Source organism: Quercus suber, unplaced genomic scaffold (assembly GCF_002906115.3).
Source record: "Quercus suber isolate HL8 unplaced genomic scaffold, Cork oak 2.0 scaffold_154, whole genome shotgun sequence".
In the NCBI taxonomy this organism is placed as follows: Eukaryota; Viridiplantae; Streptophyta; class Magnoliopsida; order Fagales; family Fagaceae; genus Quercus; species Quercus suber.
The window spans coordinates 413,171-432,098 of NW_027069615.1; the positions used below are offsets into that span (position 1 = coordinate 413,171).

General features: G+C 36.8%; 2 protein-coding genes across 3 annotated transcripts; both read left to right on the plus strand.

Moving 5' to 3' along the window:
- The first annotated feature begins 1,661 nt into the window (after positions 1–1,661).
- LOC111988755 (uncharacterized) lies at positions 1,662–8,857 on the plus strand. 2 transcript variants are annotated; one of them, XM_024020542.2, is made up of 14 exons: positions 1,662–1,997; positions 2,381–2,486; positions 2,599–2,718; positions 3,320–3,417; positions 4,921–5,004; positions 5,178–5,317; positions 5,448–5,520; positions 5,613–5,658; positions 5,772–5,881; positions 5,994–6,101; positions 6,199–6,258; positions 6,839–6,900; positions 7,530–7,845; positions 8,580–8,857. In XM_024020542.2, exons 1-14 carry the CDS (start codon positions 1,920–1,922, stop codon positions 8,793–8,795), a joined length of 1,617 nt encoding a protein of 538 aa, XP_023876310.1. In that variant the 5' UTR covers positions 1,662–1,919; the 3' UTR covers positions 8,796–8,857. The 2 variants fall into 2 exon arrangements, with proteins under 2 accessions (XP_023876310.1, XP_023876311.1); XM_024020543.2 differs by having other exon boundaries at positions 1,663–1,997; positions 2,602–2,718.
- Positions 8,858–10,923: 2,066 nt separating this feature from the next.
- Positions 10,924–12,227, plus strand: LOC136069161 (serine/threonine-protein kinase RIPK-like). Its single transcript, XM_065777381.1, has 2 exons — positions 10,924–11,074; positions 11,448–12,227. Exons 1-2 carry the CDS (start codon positions 11,032–11,034, stop codon positions 11,969–11,971), a joined length of 567 nt encoding a protein of 188 aa, XP_065633453.1. The 5' UTR covers positions 10,924–11,031; the 3' UTR covers positions 11,972–12,227.
- The last annotated feature ends 6,701 nt before the right edge of the window (positions 12,228–18,928 follow it).

An 18,928-nucleotide genomic window follows, 5' to 3' on the forward strand; every position in this document is an offset into this window, starting at 1 on the left:
CCATCAATTTACAAATAACTCTCGACATCACACAAACTAATACTAGNCCCCCCCCCCCCCCCCAAAAAAAATATTTTTTAAAAAAATATTATTATATTAATAGATACTAATTTAGTAATTTTGTTCAATAAAATTACATTTTGCCCTCTTTAAAATTGCCATCAATTCTTTTAAGAGTAATGTTATAGTCACACACTTTTTTATAACATTTTTACAAACTATTGAGATAACAAATTCTTATTGGTTTGCATACTTGCATCACTTTTTTCTTAACAATAACCACTCACCACGTTAGCAATTTGTAAAAAAAAAAAATTGTAGTTTTAGCATTTTTCACCTTTTAAAGGCCATAAAAATTAATAGATTAAATCTAAAACAAAATATACAAGTCTAAAAAAATTAGCCCAACAACAAAAATTACCAATAATAAAGCTAAAACAAATTAAGCCCAATCAATCCATTTTACCCAAAACAAATGACTTGGCCGTTGTTGAGGTCTAAAAAATCATAACACCAAGACCCAAAATATCACAATGGGCGAACTCCATAGGAAGTAATATCAAAGTGGTTAAGCTCACCACAAGGGAAAAGGATGGTAAACCCAAAAGATTTGAAGCCCAAAACCCATGAAGGGGCAGGCCTTAGGGCCCATGAAATGAAGGGAGGAAAGAAAAAGGGCCCAGCCTATCCAGAATCAAAAAATTAAAGGGAGTTCACTGAAAGAACTGGGCCGAGATACCCAGAGGCTGCCAAGGCTTGGATCCTCGGGGCGTGCACCACAGCTAGGAGGAGATTGAGACAGTTCAAAAAGAAGGATAGATGCATTCTTCTCAATCGCCCTATGATGCAGAAAGGAATCGGAAGGCTTGGAAAGTAACAATTCATGAACAAGGGGCTCTCGACATCACACAAACTAATACTAGTTTATAGTATTCTTATCGACACTCATGTCATAAATAGAGCATTCGAGACTCTTAGGGTCCGTTTGGATATAATTGAAAACTGAAAACTGAAAACACTGTAGCAAAATAATTTTTAAATGTGTGAATAGTACTGTAGGGCCAATTTTTAATGAAAAAGTTGCTGAAAAGTGAAAATTGTAAGTCCATGAACAGTGCACAAATGCACTGTTCATGGACAAAAGTCAATAAGTGCGACTACTGTTCATTAAACAATAGCCGCACAGTAACTGTAAATAGTGAAAAATCAGCCTTTACGTCTTTGGGAACGCTGAAAAGTAAAAAAAAAAAAAAAGAGAAATGCAAACACGTTTCGCGCTTCCCAAACGCACACTAAGAAAGGAAAGCATTGAGGACATATTTAATTTGAAGTTTTGATGGCCTTAGTGAAAACATAACTCAGACCATGGATCACTCGAAATAAGTGGTGGTGGTAGAGATACTTTTTTCCGCTAATAAGTTAGACATGTTCATTGAAATATTCAATTTAAAATCTTCAAATTTCAATGTCAGAAATTTGGGTCACTTTAAAATAAATAAAATTATAAAAATTATTATAAAAAAAAAAAAAAAATGTATAGGAGAATACTTTAAAGACCCTGAATAGGATAGGAATAGAATAGGTGAGCCCAAACTGAGATTAAGCTTAAGCCCCAAAATTGTGTCTTTTTACTTTACATGGGCTTTAAAAATATCCTGATACCTGAGACGCCATCCAGTATCCCTCAAAAAGTCTCAAAAACATTCACGAAAAAAGCAAAGAGGCCTATAGGGATACCCAGAATATCTCATTTCTGATTCTCTACTTTCCTCCGTACCGTACACTGGTTTTCTGCTATTGCCATTTCTGATATCTTAACTTTCGGAACCCTAATCTTCCTTGTCAAAGCTTCACATAATTTATTTTACATTTAAAAAAAAAAAAAAAATGTAATGTGAATCCCTCTGTTTTTATTATCAATGGCGCTGGCTTCCCTTGGACTTGCATTGAGCTCACACCACACTATTCGTCTCCCTCTGGCTTTCTGTGTCCGAAAGGTTTTTTTTTTTTTTTTTTTTTGCACCCTTTGTTTATGGTTTCGATATTAAATGAGCTCACACCACACTATTCGTCTCCCTCTGGCTTTCTGTGTCCGAAAGGTTTTTTTTTTTTTTTTTTTTTGCACCCTTTGTTTATGGTTTCGATATTAAGATATATTTAAGTTTGAAACTGATCGAAATATTCAAGCAATGTGGTTAGTTATTTGTTGAAGTCCCACATTGGATTTTAATATAACATAATTGGACCCAAACTCGTAGGTTATATTAACTTCTCAATCAGGTGTTATCTCCCAGCAGAAACTGTAAAGTTTCTTATTTTTTATTTTTTTAGTACATCTTCAATGCAATTTGAATTATTCAACTTTAGCCACAATTCGCAGGTACGACATAGTGGGTCTGTTGCCGCGGTTGAATCGGTTGTTGAACCAGTGAGTCTAGTTAAGGAAGAGGGTGAGGGAGGTCATGTTCCAGTTACTAAACATGGAGGTAGTGATAATTTTATTGGTGCTAAGCTAATTGCTTTTTCTTTTTGTATATTTGAAAATAAGTTGTCTTGCTAAGTCCACAACTGATTGCTTTGAATTGTGTTGTGACAAAGTAGCTGGGAGAGATAGCAAGGGACATCAATGGAAGAAGTTGAGTTCTGAAGAACTTGGGATTTCAACAAAATTGATATCAAAGCCCACGAAGACCGTTCTAAATGGGCTACGGAGAAAAGGTTATCTAGTTTCCTTTTAACTGTTGAGCTTAGAATTGTGTGGTCTTTGTCTTTATGCATTAAGTTGATTGATTATGTTTGATAAATCTGAGAGAAAATTCTGTTTTCAAAGGGCTGTTCATAAGTCATAGTAATGCTATTGCTACATTTTTGCTGCATTTGTATTTTCTGAAGAATGTTTCTCACACAATAATATGACGGATTGAAGTGACCGTTACAATAGTTAAAGGAACAAAGATTGCTGTGTCTTTAGCTCTATGGCTTCAAAGTTCTATTGTTTTAGTTGCTGTTGGTGAGAAACAGTTTGATGCTTGTCGTAAATGAGCTTTAACTCAACTGGCCCCTCGTCTCCTAAGTTTTAGATGGAGTGTAAGGTCGTGGGTTCAGACCCATTAGGTGCATGTGTAACTTACCCATCAAAAAAATAAAAAAAAGGAACAGTTTGATGATTGTGGTTTTGAAACACGAGCATTTATGAAATGTGAATTGGTACAATATGTAAATTGTATGATTCGATTTTGAGTTTCAATATTCCTTTTTGTTGTTTCAACTGCATGAATTCTTTCTGTTGTATTTGATTGATTCTTTGCTGACCTTGTAGGGTATGAGGTTTACCTTGTTGGAGGTTGTGTACGAGATCTTATTCTGAAGAGAACTCCAAAAGATTTTGATGTCATAACTTCAGCAGGACTTAAAGAGGTCTTCTTGGTCTATGTTCATGTTCATATTTGTGGTATTTTTAACCCAGTTTTTTCATTTTTTTTGGTTAATTTTTTTACAAGTATACTTTTACCCCGGTGGTTAACAATATTACTTTTTAATTATTGATAATAAAGACACTAGATTATTGGTTTATTTTTTCATTTTTTTTAAAGGGGATTATTGGTTTCTATTCTAGTTAAACCAATGCCTGCTGTTTTCCACTTGGTAGTTCATAATCTTTGAGTGGTCAAGTTTTGAAGTAGTACTTTGTATTAATTTTATATTCATTTATTCACAGAGGTAACAACTTCTGTACTTTGCAAGAGACTCCATCTTCTCCATTATTGAAAAGTAGCCTAAACCCAAAGTTTTGACATTAATGTCACTTGGAAGTGAGGACACCCTTTGAATATCGTTAAAGCTATAGCTAATTGGAATCTTGACTTCCAATTCGTGATTTAAGGAGTTCCATTATATAGAAATTGACCGTATCAATTTCCTGATTGAGCCACTATTTCCCTGTATCTAAACATTGTAGTCATATTGTTATGCCACTAGATTATTGGTTTTTTTTTTCTTTTCTTTTTTAAAGGGGATTATTGGTTTCTATTCTAGTTAAACCAATGCCTGCTGTTTTCCACTTGTTAGTTCATAATCTTTGACTGATCAAGTTTTGAAGTAGTACTTTGTATTAATTTTATTTATTCACAGAAGTAACAACTTCAGTGCTTTGCAAGAGACTCCATCTTCTTCATTATTGAAAAGTAGCCACAACCCCCAAGTTTTGACATTAATGTCACTTGGAAGTGAGGACACCCTTTGAATACCGTTAAAGCTATAGCTCATTGGAATCTTGACTTCCAATTCCTGATTTAAGGAGTTCCATTATATAGAAATCGACCATATCAACTTCCTGATTGAGCCACTATTTCCCTGTATCTAAACATTGTAATCACAGTGTTATGCCATTGCTTATGCAATAGTGTTACCTTCACATAATCTGACACTTGCTTAAAGGTTGGAATAGGTAATGATAGAGCGTGTCTTGCTTTTGGTGTAGTCAAGGCTACTAAGGTGGTCATCCAACCTAAAAGTTCCATACACTATGAATGTACTTTTAAACCCAATTGGATTCTCAATGCTCAGATCCTTGCATTTATATATTAGAACTTGCAACATCCTTGCTAATAGCCTTTGGGCAACTCCATTGTTACAGCCCTACGTGTGTGCATGAGTATATTACATATAAAATAAATATTAAAAAAAAAAAAAAGATTTTGCAACTATCTTCCTTGAGGAAATTGCAAAAGATTATCAGGAAGCTTTTTTATTTTATTTTTTAGAATTCTCAGTTTGGACTCTGTGCAATTTGTTTTCAAGGTGTAAATTGATTAAATCTGGACATCATTGATTAATTAAAAATTTTAGTTGTTTATTTTGTATTGTAAATGAACTTAATAGCTGGAATACTAATTCACCAAGGTCTTCAACTATTTGCAGGTGCGGAAAACTTTTTCGCGATGTGAAATTGTTGGCAAACGATTTCCCATATGCCATGTTCATGTCAATGACACCATTGTGGAGGTATGTCTACTGAGTTATATCTTTTAATTAACTTCTAGATATTGATTATTTTGTATAGGTGCATGATTAAGTCAAACTTGAAAGCATATTGTTGACTTAATTAAACAAGTGTAGTATCTTTTCAACTAATTTCTAATCTTTCTTAAAATAAACAAGATTGTCTCATGATATAGGTTTCGAGTTTTAGCACCTCTGGCTCTGGAAGCAAGTCCAGTTGCAAGTTCGGTAATTATTTCAGTAAACCGTCTGGCTGCAACGAGCATGATTATATTCGCTGGAGGAATTGCTTACAGCGGGACTTTACTATTAATGGGTTATGTATTTGTAATTGGATGTTGGGAATAATATTAATTTATTAAATGATTTGGGTTTCATGAATGTATTATGTTATTACCCCTGTTTCTGTTTTTAATATTGCTTAAAATTCTCCTTTACCATTGCAGGTTGATGTATGATCCATATACAAAGATAGTGTTTGATTATATGGGAGGAATGGAAGATATTAGAAAAGCTAAAGTACGCATGAATTACATAGTTGTTAAAGTGCTAAAACTTGTTATTTACTTAAAGTCCCTGCATTCCTCATCTCCTCAAAATTTTATTTGTAGGTGCGCACTGTGATACCTGCAAATGTTTCTTTTGTGGACGATTGTGGTGAGCATATGTTTGCTAGTTCAAGAGTTTAATTTGTAAGCTTTAAAGTTTTTAGGGTCAGTAATTTGCCTAGCAAAAAATTGCTGCTTACTCTGTTCACTAATAATTCACAGCTCGCATTTTACGTGCGGTTAGAATTGCAGCCCGTTTAAGATTTCGTTTCACTAGAGAGATTGCTCTTTCAGTAAGAGAATTATCTTCCTCGGTGTCAAGACTTGATAAGGTATATTGGTTACCTGCCAAATGACCAAAAAAGGTATCTTAGTTTCGGGTGTTAGTTGTATGGTTGTATTGATACTTCAGCTTGTATTTCTCTTTCTTTCCAAATGCTGTAGGGAAGGATCCTTATGGAAATGAATTATATGCTGGCATTTGGGTCAGCAGAAGCTTCCTTGAGGTTGTTGTGGAGATTTGGACTTTTAGAGATACTTTTGCCCATCCAAGTAAGGAATTTATGTCCATAGGTTTATATTAATTTAAAGAATATTTTTTATACTATCTTTTTCTTCTGAAGATCTTCTAATTATTTACATCATCCAGGCATCTTATTTTGCTTCACAAGGTTTCCGGAGACGTGATGAGAGATCTAACATGCTTCTTGTAAGTGCTTATATTATTCAACAGTATATGTTGTTCTGTAGTGATTATCTATAGCAGCTTGTTTGGGAGGAAGGGAAGGAATGAAATAGAATGGTTTTAAAGTAATTTTTTAGGAATATTCCATCTCTTCTCCTGTGTGGGAGTTTAGTGGGAAGGAATGGAATGGCTTAGAGGGAATGCTCATTCCATTCCATTTCCTCGTAAGAATTCCTCCCAAAAGTGGTAGAAACACTCAATTCTTTCATGAGATTTTATCCCTATTTAGAGAAAAAGACAAATAAAAGGTGAAGGATATAGTAGTAGAATTCTTACATTTCCTTCCTTCCCATTCCTCATTATAGCAGCTATTGAACCTTTCCTTCATTGTTCTGTAAAATCAAGCTGCGATACAGTATCTGACATTAATTTCATTTCCCAAACTGATGTTGCATTATTCTGAGAATCTAATATAGATGATTCATATCCTCATGATGTGTTTACCTCTGCCCATTTTTCCTCAATGCAGTTTATTTCTTATTAAATGTTTGATCTCTTTTGCATTAGTATTAACATGATTGCCTCTTCATATGATCTTCTGCAGTCTTTGTTTTCCAACCTTGATAAACTTGTGGCACCTAATCAGCCATGCCATAGTAGCTTATGGTGAGAACTCTTTCAGTGGTTGAAGTCAATTAGTATTGCGGGATTTGTTGCAAGAAATTCAAAGTTAGTTACTCTAAATAAAATGTATTGTCAGCATGCTGAGGTTATGTTATTCTGCAACCTTGAATGCTTTAGTTGCATTCCGAACAAGTTTCAGTAACTGGTTTCAATTCAGATAATTATTTCATTATTGCAGTGCTTGATTAAAGTTGGTCTTGTAATTTGTTGCAGTTGTTAGTTGAAGGGTTAGAATTTAAATGAAGGTTGGAATGACCAAGTTTGCCACTTAACCAGTTGCATTGCAGCATTAGTAGCCAATGAAGGGAAAATTGTTTGAATTGAGAAACTTTGTCTTATAGCCAAATGCCCTGGAGTCCTAGAAATTTCTAAATTGTGAACCATGAGTCATCTAGTCAATCCCCATCAGTTGTGAAAAAGGTTATGCTCACTTGACATTGAGTGCTGGGCAATTTAAGGTTATGCTCATTTGTTAGGGGGATATGAAAGTAGAAATTTTTCTCATTGGACGACAAATAGTCTTCTGTTTCTTTTTGTAACAAATGACGTTTATCTTTACATTAGTTTAATTTGGAAGCACTAGCAAGCTAATAATGGGCTTTTTAATTCAGGATTGCTATCTTAGCATTTCATAAAGCTCTGGTTGATCAGCCTCGTGACCCGTTGGTTATTGCTGCATTTAGTATTGCTGTCCACAGTGGTGGATCCTTATTTGAAGCTGTAGAAATTGCAAGGAGAATCTCCCAACCGCATGACCAAAGCTTTGATGAATTATTAGACCCTAGAGATTTAGACTTCAACAATGCATTGATCGACCATGTTTTTGACCTTGCAGCATCAGTCAAAACCGTATTATGCAAGATGACAGATCCATGTTATGTTTCCCAAGCAATGTCCAAATATCCACAAGCACCATGCTCAGATCTGGTAAGGTCTTGATGGCTTGATGCTTCACTTATACCTTTTTGGTGAGAATAGGAAATGAGTAACTAAACATTTTCTAAAACAGATCATGGTTCCTATTTGAACATGTGTTGCTAGTAATATCTAGATCTGTTTTCAAAGAAGTGGGATGCAGTGGGTGGCCTGGTTCTCAGGCATGGGTTTATGGCCCACCTTTTCATCAGCATTACTTTTTTTTTCATCTGCATTACTTGAATTCTCTGTTATGGATGTCAACCGCTTCTGTGTTACATAAAAGGTCTATTTTATTTATTTATATTCTGTATGTATACTCTCTACTATTGGCTTGATTTGGTCTACTTGTGCTTGCATTTGGGCGCAATAACAAATAAAAGCAAATAATTTACTTTTAAACCAATGCTGTTAGTGGGTAGAAAGAGGGTGGGAAGAGACTGTGCAGTCCAAGGAAAGTCCCATAAATACTCTCAACTAAGATGTAACCCTCATTCCTCTTCCTTGTCTGGAATATTAACTTTGTAGAGTAACTTTGCAATTGAACTGCAAACTTCAAAAAATATTAATTGTCTTTAATTAGACTGCCAAGATACAATGCAATGAAATTCACTCATGGAAAATCATATACTTGGGGGGGTTTAGCTTTATTCCGTGTGTGCTACACTAATTTGGCTTAATATTTTACTTTTTATATTCTTTGGATACCAAATAATCCTCTCTTTTTTGTCTGTCTTTTTTCACAGGTTTTTATCCCATGGGCATTGTCTCTGAGGGTATCCAAGATTTTTGAATGTGTCATAAGGGGCATGGAAAGGGGATCTGTACCCAGAAGGGGGAAAAAGATTAACTATGAGTCTTTGGCGTTGGGGAGCCTGAAAGAGGTCCGACATGTGTTTGCAAGGATTGTTATTGACACTATTTACCCTCCTAACCCAAACAGAAAACATTTTTCTACATGAAAATTCTTCTTAGTCAAATTATATTTATCCTAGTAATAACCATTTAAGAGATTTTTTACTTTTGAGTCAAACCATCTCTCTCTCTCTCTCTCTGTGTGTACATGTGTCGGAATTGAGTTAAGGCTTGGCAAAATAGATAGTATCATTGCCATTGGTACAACTAGGATGAAAGTTAATCAATTACGACGACCAGTGCAGTTCGATTTTCATTTTCTTCTTCCAAGGCAAGCTGTTGATGCCATATAGTGAAGTCCTTTCTAATATCAAAAGAGCACAAGGTAATCACATCTGTTAATATAGGATTTCCGGTTGGGACCATAATTTTAAGTGTTTAGTGATGGATGTTGGGCAATGTCAGAATTATAGTTATCAAGAAAAGAAAAATTAAAATCACTACCAGGCATTGAAATCAGTTCGCAGCGAAGAGATTCAACATAATCGTGATAAAACCAAGCGTTCTGTGGATGTGCATTAAAAGGCTACTATCAATTTCACAATAATGTCTTCTCCAAAAAAAAAAAAAATCACAAAAAAGTATGGTCGGATGGTAAAAGTTAATAAGTTATACTAGGCAAAATCTTGTTGTCCAAAATCAAGTTTTTAAGTCACGATTTTGTGTGTATAAAGGTGCATTAATTAACGTGTGTGCAACAAGTTTTTGCCTTTTATAAAACAATAAGTTTAAAGTCTCCTCTTTCGTGTGTATATTAAAAATATTTAGTATTTAAAAAAAAAAATTAGGATCATAATTTTTTATTAAAAAAAAAAGTTTAGGGTCATAATATGTTTCACAAAATTTCTCATAATTGTTGTGGTGGCTAATTATAAATGTTAGATAATAAAGCAAATCCAACAAGAATCAATAATAACTTGGTATCATGAGTTGGAAAACTTGTTATAAAACAATTGTGTACTTTACATTTCCAATTATAAAATTGAAGTTTTTTTTTTTTTTTTTNTATATATATATATATATCTAATATTGATTTATGCTTGCACTTGTCTCTCAACTCCCTTGCATTTTATTTTTTTTTTGAGAATGAAGACTAATATATTATTAAAAAAATCAGCCGGGGTCGGCAAAGAGTACATCATGGAGATGAGGTGGGATATCCTCCACCCACATCGATAAACCTCTAACATGTCTCGCATGTTTAGCTAGGTTGTGTGCTACTTTGTTACCATCTCTGCGGATATGTGTACAAGCAATACATTTACTGGTAACAAGAGTAGAATTGGCTGAATCAAGGAGGTGACCATAAGATGTCAATGAAGGTTGTGTGCTACTTTGTCTCTCAATATTACCATATTCCTTCATTTAGATGCGTTTTGTATTTATCAATTTTCCCAGACTAGAATGACATGTGAGCTGGGACCCACCCTTGTAAATCGGTTATATTAGGCCTCCACTCCACTACATGTGATGGATGGCTCGTGCTACATGCAAGACGCATTTCTCACCAGACTTGGATATTGTTATTCACAGCAGAGCAGCCTGAGCTAGACAGCTAGTCTTGTTTGTTATTCTCATTGTTATGCACTGACCCAAAATTCTTATTTTCATGCTAATTTTCCTCTATGGTTTTAGGCACTTTTTGGTTTTTGAAATGAGAGAAAATGGATTTTTGAATGAATGAAATTACACCAGTTCACTCCTTGCTTAGCTGAAGGTCTCAATATGTTTTGATGTGGTTTTTGCCCTATCTGATTCCTTGAAATCACTCTCATATTGTTAAGCATTTTTTTTTTTAAAATGACTAAATGGTGTCTTAGAAATAGTCAGGCAAATCTTAAGTCTCTGTTTTGTTTCCCCATTTGAATATCTCCTCCAGTTCATGATGCAAGCATTATTTTTATGAGTATCTAAAAATTTATGTGCAATCTCAGGTCTGGAAAATAAGACCCAGAAAGTGGACTCAGTTTTGGCTTCAATGGAAACTTTGCTTTCTGAATATTATTATCGAATCTTTAAGGAGTTTTCTCATATATGTGAAATGGATATGCTACTGAACCTGATGTATTGATATTTTTACTTCTTGTTTTCTCTTGTTGAGAGAAAATTTTTTTTTTTTTTTTTGTGATTTTTGTCTCTTGCACTTCCATGACATGGTTGTTTGGTATTATGAACTTATCTTATTGATCATTTTCTTTGCAGGATTACACAGCAAAACTCTCAGATTTTGGGCTTGCAAAGGATGGTCCTGAAGGAGATGATACACACGTTTCCACTCGTGTTATGGGCACCCAAGGCTATGCTGCTCCCGAATACGTCATGACTGGTAATTAATTTATTAGACACATTTTTTTTTTTAAAAATTTTATTTTCCCGGTAATTTAATTGCCAATGCAAATGTGAAGGCATATTGACTTTCGACTTGTTCCAATTACAACTTTAATTCTCAACTTGCAAAATAATAAAGCTAAGTTATTTTGCTAAAAAAATAATTAATAAATTAATATGATAATAAATATGATTAGTGCCATTTTAACAACATAACAAATAATAACTGTTTAAACCACATATTCATAATTTTTATTATTATTTTGATTTCAATTACATTTTCATAATCGGTAACATATAAGTTTGTAATACTTACATAAATAAATAAAATGCCTAAAATTAATTAACATTTGTTTAATGTTCTTTCTCAGGTCACTTAACAGCAATGAGCGACGTGTATAGTTTTGGAGTAGTACTCTTAGAGCTTCTAACAGGAAGAAGGTCAGTAGACAAAAATCGTCCTAGCAGAGAGCAAAATCTAGTAGATTGGGCAAGGCCAATGTTGAATGATTCCCGGAAACTTGGCAGAATTATGGACCCAAGATTGGAAGGACAATACTCAGAAGCCGGGGCTCGAAAGGCGGCTGCATTGGCATATCAATGCCTAAGCCACAGACCAAAGCAAAGACCATCAATGAGTACTGTGGTTGAGACTTTGGAGCCCCTTAAGGATTATAATGAGATCCCCTTTGGCCCATTTGTGTACATGGTTCCTTCTGAAAATGATTTAAATGAGGAACATGCTAAAGACTTGGAAGGACAAAAGGAATTGAAAAGAGATTCCCAAAAGAAAGAGGATGGGCACCATCATGGCCATAAGCGTCAACATAGATCATCAAAGTCACCGAAAATTCACTCACAAACCGATGTGCGCCAAAATTGTAGAGATCATTAAGGGATGCACTCTCCTTTGCACCATATGGGCAGGGCAGCATAGACCAATAGTAATGTAAAAATCATACTGTAAATGTAAATACAGGTTTGTTCAGGGTTTCCTTCATATTGCATAGTTTGTCTCTTTATTTTTTTAGTCCAAGTGTAAGTTTTTGTTTTGTTGGAGAGAAGAACTTTTTCTTTAATTGATTTTTTTTTCAAATGTGTACAGGAAGTATTGTTTTTGAATTGTATGTGAAATGAAGCAGCGTTTTAAATGTTTTTTTTTTTAATAAAATATAATAGAGGAACTTTTGTTTTCAATTGTTTGTAGTGCAATGAAGCATTTATATTTATGGTTTTATTTATAAAGAAGGTGAAGACCATTCAAAACTAGCCCACTAGATATTTAGATATGTTTATCGAAAGCAGACTTTCATCATTGATACAGCTACGCAGTTTGAATTTATGCAACGCGGATTCCTTGTTAGGTGATGAAGTGAAGTGCCACTAAGCAATTTCACTAATAATTATTATTCTTAAGCAGCCCTTCTCATGGATTTATCGTAAAATATAAATTTGAATTTGGCTTTTACTTTAAGTTTACTTTTTCATTAGATGAGACACAGACATGACACATGCCTAACTAACTAGCTGTTAGAAAGCCAAACTTGATTTACTGTCCCAAGACTTTTTATTTTTATTTTTATGTGAACAATAAGACTTGTGTATATGATTAACGAGCGGAAGTGAATTATGAGAGACAATATCTCAACTGCAGACTTATTAGGCTGTGGACATTTGATATTTTTAATGATTTTCTTTAGTGTTATTCACTACACATTTGCTTTGTCAAATTGTCCATTATTTTTTTTTTGAGAATGTAGACTAATATATTATTAAAAAATCAGCCGGGGTCGGCAAAGAGTACATCATGGAGGTGAGGTGGGATATCCTCCACCCACATCGATAAACCTCTAACATGCCTCGCATGTTTAGCTAGGTTGTGTGCTACTTTGTTTCCATCTCTGCGGATATGTGTACAAGCAATACATTTACTGGTAACAAGAGTAGATTTGGCTGAATCAAGGAGGTGACCATAAGATGTCAGTGAAGGTTCTGTGCTTTGAAGGGTGTTGATAACTGCAACCGAGTCACCTTCAAGCATAAATTCCTGAAGGCCAAGTTCCTGTGTGAAGGTAATCGCTCTTGCGGCCGCCATGGCTTCCACTATAACTGGTGCAAACGGTAAGGGAGCTTGCTCTGACAGTGAAGCAATAGCATTCCCATGACAGTCGTGGACCACAACTCCCAATCCAGCCTTGCCCAACTCTGGAAAAATGGCGCCATCAAAATTCAGTTTGACACAATTCGCCGGAGGAGGACGCCACTGGACCCGATTCTGTGGTCTTGTTACTGCTGCATTGTTAATGATGGAGCACTGACTTTGCTGGAACGTTGAAAGGGCTTGCATTGCTTGCTGAAGGACCTGAGTTTTTGGGAAATCCACTGTGCGTACTTGAAGCTGATTTCGCCGGTACCAGATAGTCCACATCACCATCGCCATGAGGTCCACGTTTTTCCTTCTTTCGTGAGTCAGCTTGATCAGGTCTGTGATGCTTGATGTACCTAATTGGCTTCGGTCTTCAAATCCTTGAGTGCTGTCCCATATTTCATCAAGTGAGGAGCAGTTCCATAGTGCATGGGCAGCTGTTTCGGCCTCCACTCCGCATTGTTCACACCTGTCTTCATTAAGTATCTTCCTTCGCATTAGATTATGCTTGGCTGGAATGGCTTCTTTACAAACCCGCCACATGAAGTTCCTCACTTTATTAGGAACGTTGAGCCCCCAAATGAGATTCCACACCTCATTTTGCTGCTATGGATTACCTGCAGAAATGAAAATAGAATTTAATTTATTAAGGAACTTAGAGCCCGAGTTAACCGTGTAATTACCTGAGGGGGTGAAGGGCCAAATAATTTTGTCCTCCACTGGAGTTCGGCTCAATGGAATACTAAGGACCATAGCAGCTTCTTCAGGTGAGAACAAGCCAAGGACTAAATCTGTTTCCCATTTTCTTGTACTCGGATTGATGAGGTCCGAAACTCTACCATCTTCAAAACCTGGAATAATATCTGAAAGGATCCGTGGATGCTTCGGAGATGGTAGCCAAGCATCATTCCAAATACTGATATCCTCTCCACATCCCACCCTCCATCTTGCACCCTTTAAAAGGACGTCTCTTCCTTTCAAAATGCTATGCCAAGCGTGTGAACCCGAGCTAGAATCTTGGGCATCCCATATACTGCCGTTTGGAAAGAACTTTGTTTTAAAGACTCTATAAAATAAAGAATCCTTATTATGAAGTAATCTCCATGCTTGCTTAGCCAAAAGAGCATCATTGAAGTTGGCGAGGTCTTTGAAACCCATTCCACCTTCTTTTTTTGGAAGGCAAAGTGTGTCCCATTTCACCCAGTGAACTTTCCTACGGTCTCCTCTTTGTCCCCACCAAAATCTTTTAATTAGACTCTCAATTTCTGAACAAAGCCCTAGAGGGAGTTTGAAGCAGCTCATGGTGTATGTTGGAATAGCTTGAACTACTGCTTTAATCAATATTTCTCTCCCAGCTTGTGAAAGGAGTTTCTCTTTCCACCCTTGCAATTTTTTCCAAACCCGTTCCTTTATGTAATTAAAGCTTGCTTTTTTGTTTCTGCCCACCAGCGAAGGTAAACCAAGGTATTCCTCATACTGAATAATTTCTGGAACTTCCAACGCCACCTTAATTTGATTTCTAGATTCAGCCTTTGTGGATTTACTGAAGAAAATCGTCGTCTTACTACGATTAATCTGTTGACCTGAGCACTTCCCATAGACATCTAGTATGTTCAGAACTCTTTGGCATTCCTCGATGGTGGCCCTGCAAAACAACAAACTATTATCTGCAAATAAAAGGTGGGTTAGACGTGGACTATTCCTACAAAGAGAGTAGCCTTTGATATGTCCTTGGTTGGCAGCTTTGTTGAGTAACCCATTGAGACCTTCAGTACAAAGTAAGAAAAGAAAAGGGGAAAGTGGGTCGCCTTGTCTGATGCCTCTTGTTGGTGTGATCATGCCTTTTGGTTCCCCATTCACCAATAATGAGTAGGTCACTGTTTTGACACATAACATCATGAGTTTGATCCAGTGATCTGTGAATCCCAGTTTTTCCATGACTGATTGTAAATATGCCCATTCGACTCTGTCATATGCTTTGCTCATATCCAGCTTGATTGCCATGAATCCTTCCTTTCCTATGTGTCTTTGCATACTGTGTAAAGACTCAAAAGCTACCAAAATATTGTCAGAAATAAGACGACTTTTAGTGAAAGCACTCTGATTTTCTGTAATAATATTTGGCAAAATTTTCTTAAGTCTATTTGCTAGAACTTTAGAGAAAATTTTATACAAAGTATTGCACAAACTAATAGGCCGAAATTCAGATGCAAATTCAGGATTTTTCTTTTTAGGGATGAGTGTAATGAAAGTGTGATTCAGGTGATCAGGTAAAGAGACAGAATTAAGATAATGCAACACAGTATTTGATATATCATCCCCAACTAAATTCCAATAGTGTTGATTAAAGAGAGGAGGCATACCGTCTGGCCCAGGGGCCTTAAGTGGGGCCATTTGATTAATGGCTTGCTTTACCTCAGAAAGAGTGAACTCAGAAGTTAATTTCGCATTCATCTCCTCAGTAATCACTGTCTGGATAGAATCAGTAGCCGAGGTGCAAAATTGCTGGTTTTCCGAACTGAGGAGAGACTGATAATAATGCACTAGACATTCAACTATCCCTTCATTATCCTCAATCACACGACCTTCACTATCTTTCAGCCTCCTGATCAAATTTTTCCTCTTTCTTTGTGAGGCTTGGCTGTGAAAGTACTTTGAGTTTCTGTCTCCAAACTTTGCCCACATGACTTTGGATCTCTGAAACTAGAGTCTATTCTCTTTGTCCACCAACTCACCTATATCCTTCTTCAAATCTCTGACCTGTTGGTTATTCCCCGATCTCATGGCAACTTTTTCAGCCTCTTTTAATTCCTTTCTCTTTTGTCTTAACACTAGCTTGACATTGCCAAAACAATTCCGGTTCCAAGCTCTCAACTCTTTTCGGCATTTCTCTATTTTGCAGATGACATGATCGTGAACCTCTCCATCTTCCCTTGATAACCACACCGCTTCTACAATATCTGAACAACCACGATCCGAGAGCCACATTTCTTCAAACCTGAATGGTTTAGAAAAGGAAGGAATAACCAAATCATCTAGAGTAATCCACAGTGGAGAGTGATCTGAGGAATCTGATTGTAAGTGTTGGACTTTGGTTCCTGAAAATTTCATGAACCACTCATGGTTGGCCAACCCTTGGTCTAGTCTCTCCCACAGTGAATGGCCATCAGAAAAATGTTTTCTCCATGTGAAACGATCACCCACGTACCCAAGGTCCAGAAAACCACACTCATCAATGACATTCCTAAAGAGTTGCATCTGATTTTGGCTTCGATTATTACCTCCCAATTTTTCAAAGTGTCTTGTGATTTCATTGAAGTCGCCAGCGCACAGCGAAGGGAGGTTGTGTTTAGTATTGAGTAACCGAAGTTTGTTCCATGCTTCAATTCTCCTATGAGTTACTGGCTCTCCATAAAAGCCTGTGAACCTCCATGCTTCATCACTTCCTTTATCTATTATGGAGTCAATGTGGTACTTAGAAAAGGAATCCACATGGACATCAATGGAATTCTTCCAGTATAGGGCTAAACCCCCACCACCTCGAAAATTTCTTTCCACGTAGAACAAATTATCGAACTTGATATTTCTTTGAATTTTTTTTAGCCTAGCTTCATCCGCCCATGTTTCGGCTAAAAACACAACGGAGGGATCTTTTGCCTGAATCACTACTTCAAGCTCCTTTCCTGTACGCAGGTTCCCAAGCCCATGACAGTTCCATACTAAGAAACTCATTGTGCTTGGCGGGGCTGCTGAGCAGCCTCCACCATTGAATTTTGTTGACAATCTTCCATTGAAACCTGTAATTTCTTGGAGGGTAACTCAGGAAGAATTTCCATTTCCTCTTCTCTATTTCTTTTGGTGACCGAAGGTCCTTGCTTTATTTCCGTTTCCATATTGTTGTCACGGGCCAACCTTTTCCAAGTGCGGGTTGTTTTGTTTGCTGGAGGGGGTATACTGACTGTCACGTGAGTTGCATGCTCTTGAATGATTTGCTTGGGGGCAATATGGAAGGGAGATAACGTGGCTGTATTTGTGGTTGAGTCATAAGAGGCACTATTTGGTTTGGGTTCCACGATATTTAGTGAGTCATGTGGGGTAGCATTTAGGGTGGGATCCACATTCTTTGCTGAGTCATGCGGTGTGGTAGTTATTTTGAAGCTCACGTTACTTGCTCGGCTGTCCAGTGCAACGTCTAATTCCTGATCCTGCGCATCAAAATCAGCGGAATTAAAATGGCAAGTAGGTAACTTTGATTTTTGAATGATTACCTCATTTATTTCGGTGCCTTTATTGTGGGATTCTGGCGTGATTTGCGCCTCTGTTTCAGCTGTTTCCATATCTGAAACGTTCAGCCGATCAGCCATCTCCGCTTCGCCGGCATCAGGCCTTGCCGTTTTCCTTTCCGTTGTCCTGTGTGCCGTCTCAGTTTGTGCTTTGGACTGGTTTGTGGTTCCCCCCAAACCGTCACCCATACCAGCGACCACTGTGAATAGGACTTTCCCCGGGTTGAAAGGCGTTGCTCTCAACCATGCTCCGTACTCGTGAGGTTCATTATTTCTAGTGTCCTTTCTTGCGAGCTCGATGTCGCAATCCTTTCCATCGTGCGATATGAGACCGCACCAGTAGCAGAAGTTGGGTAGTTTTTCATACTTAAAAGAGATCCAAATCTCTTCCTCATCTTCCAGTGCGACTCGACGACCTCGGCAGAGAGGTTTTGAGACATCAATCTCCATATGAACCCGTAAGAAATCGCCTCCCACCAACTCATTATGATTCTCGCATGGAAACACCTGACCAAGAGTTTCTCCTATTTTGATTGCCATCTCTGGATCCAACATACGTATTGGCAGACCGTATATTTGCACCCAGAACTTCAGTTTCGTGAACCTTAGATATCTCGTTGGTATTGACCCATCGAACCACTGGAGAAGGACAGCATGTTTGTCGAACGTCCAGGGTTCGTTGGCTAGAACACGTTTTGCATCTGCTTCAAGTTCGAAAACAAATAGAAGAACGTGATCTCCCGCTTCGCGCACTTTAAATTCCTTTTTTGCTCTCCATAGAGGTTTGAAAGTGCGGCCAATAGCTTCCACGTTAAGAGCTCTTTTGGTAAGGAATTTGGCCGCCAATATGTACTCCTTGTGTCTTGGATTTTTGGATCCTGAAAGACTTAGTTTGGCGTCTTCTTCCTCCATCAAAGATAGTTTCTTCCAGTCGTATAATATTTCATCCATGAGGTAAAACGGTTTTGAGAAAAAGGGGCTAAGAATTAGACCACTCGTATGGAGGACGGAGGTCAGAGGGACCTTACTGCTATGGAAGTTTAACAGAGGGGAGGGAATATCATTCCTAGGAAGATAATGGAAATTCTACGCTCTAGTATCTCAGAGAGAAGCTAGGGCGAGAAAGAAAATTCTTAGAAGTGCAAGGTAAGACTAACCTTGTCAAATTGTCCATTAGAAGTCCAATCATATAAATGTCGCTATAGACCAGGCAATATCTTAGACCATGAGTTGTCAATCCAAAATTAACATAGCTTTTTTTTTTTTTTTTTTTATTTTTTATTTTTTATTTTTTTAAATTTAATTAATTTTATATATATATTGCCAAATTGTGGAAACCACCTTTTGGGGTTTGGAATTGTTTGCAAATTGAGCCCAGATTTTTGCACCTCTAATATGGGCTGAACGGGGTCCACCTACTTCC

What these genes read in the sequence shown, in the direction of transcription:
- LOC136069161 (XM_065777381.1), top strand. Translation starts at nt 11,032, where the DNA reads ATGGGCACCCAAGGCTATGCTGCTCCCGAATACGTCATGACTG. An exon ending in TCCCGAATACGTCATGACTG is followed by an intron (nt 11,075 to 11,447) that starts GTAATTAATTTA and finishes GTTCTTTCTCAG; the next exon opens with GTCACTTAACAGCAATGAGC.
- LOC111988755 (XM_024020542.2), top strand. Translation starts at nt 1,920, where the DNA reads ATGGCGCTGGCTTCCCTTGGACTTGCATTGAGCTCACACCACACTATT. An exon ending in AGAGATCTAACATGCTTCTT is followed by an intron (nt 6,259 to 6,838) that starts GTAAGTGCTTAT and finishes GATCTTCTGCAG; the next exon opens with TCTTTGTTTTCCAACCTTGA. An exon ending in CCATGCCATAGTAGCTTATG is followed by an intron (nt 6,901 to 7,529) that starts GTGAGAACTCTT and finishes TTTTTAATTCAG; the next exon opens with GATTGCTATCTTAGCATTTC.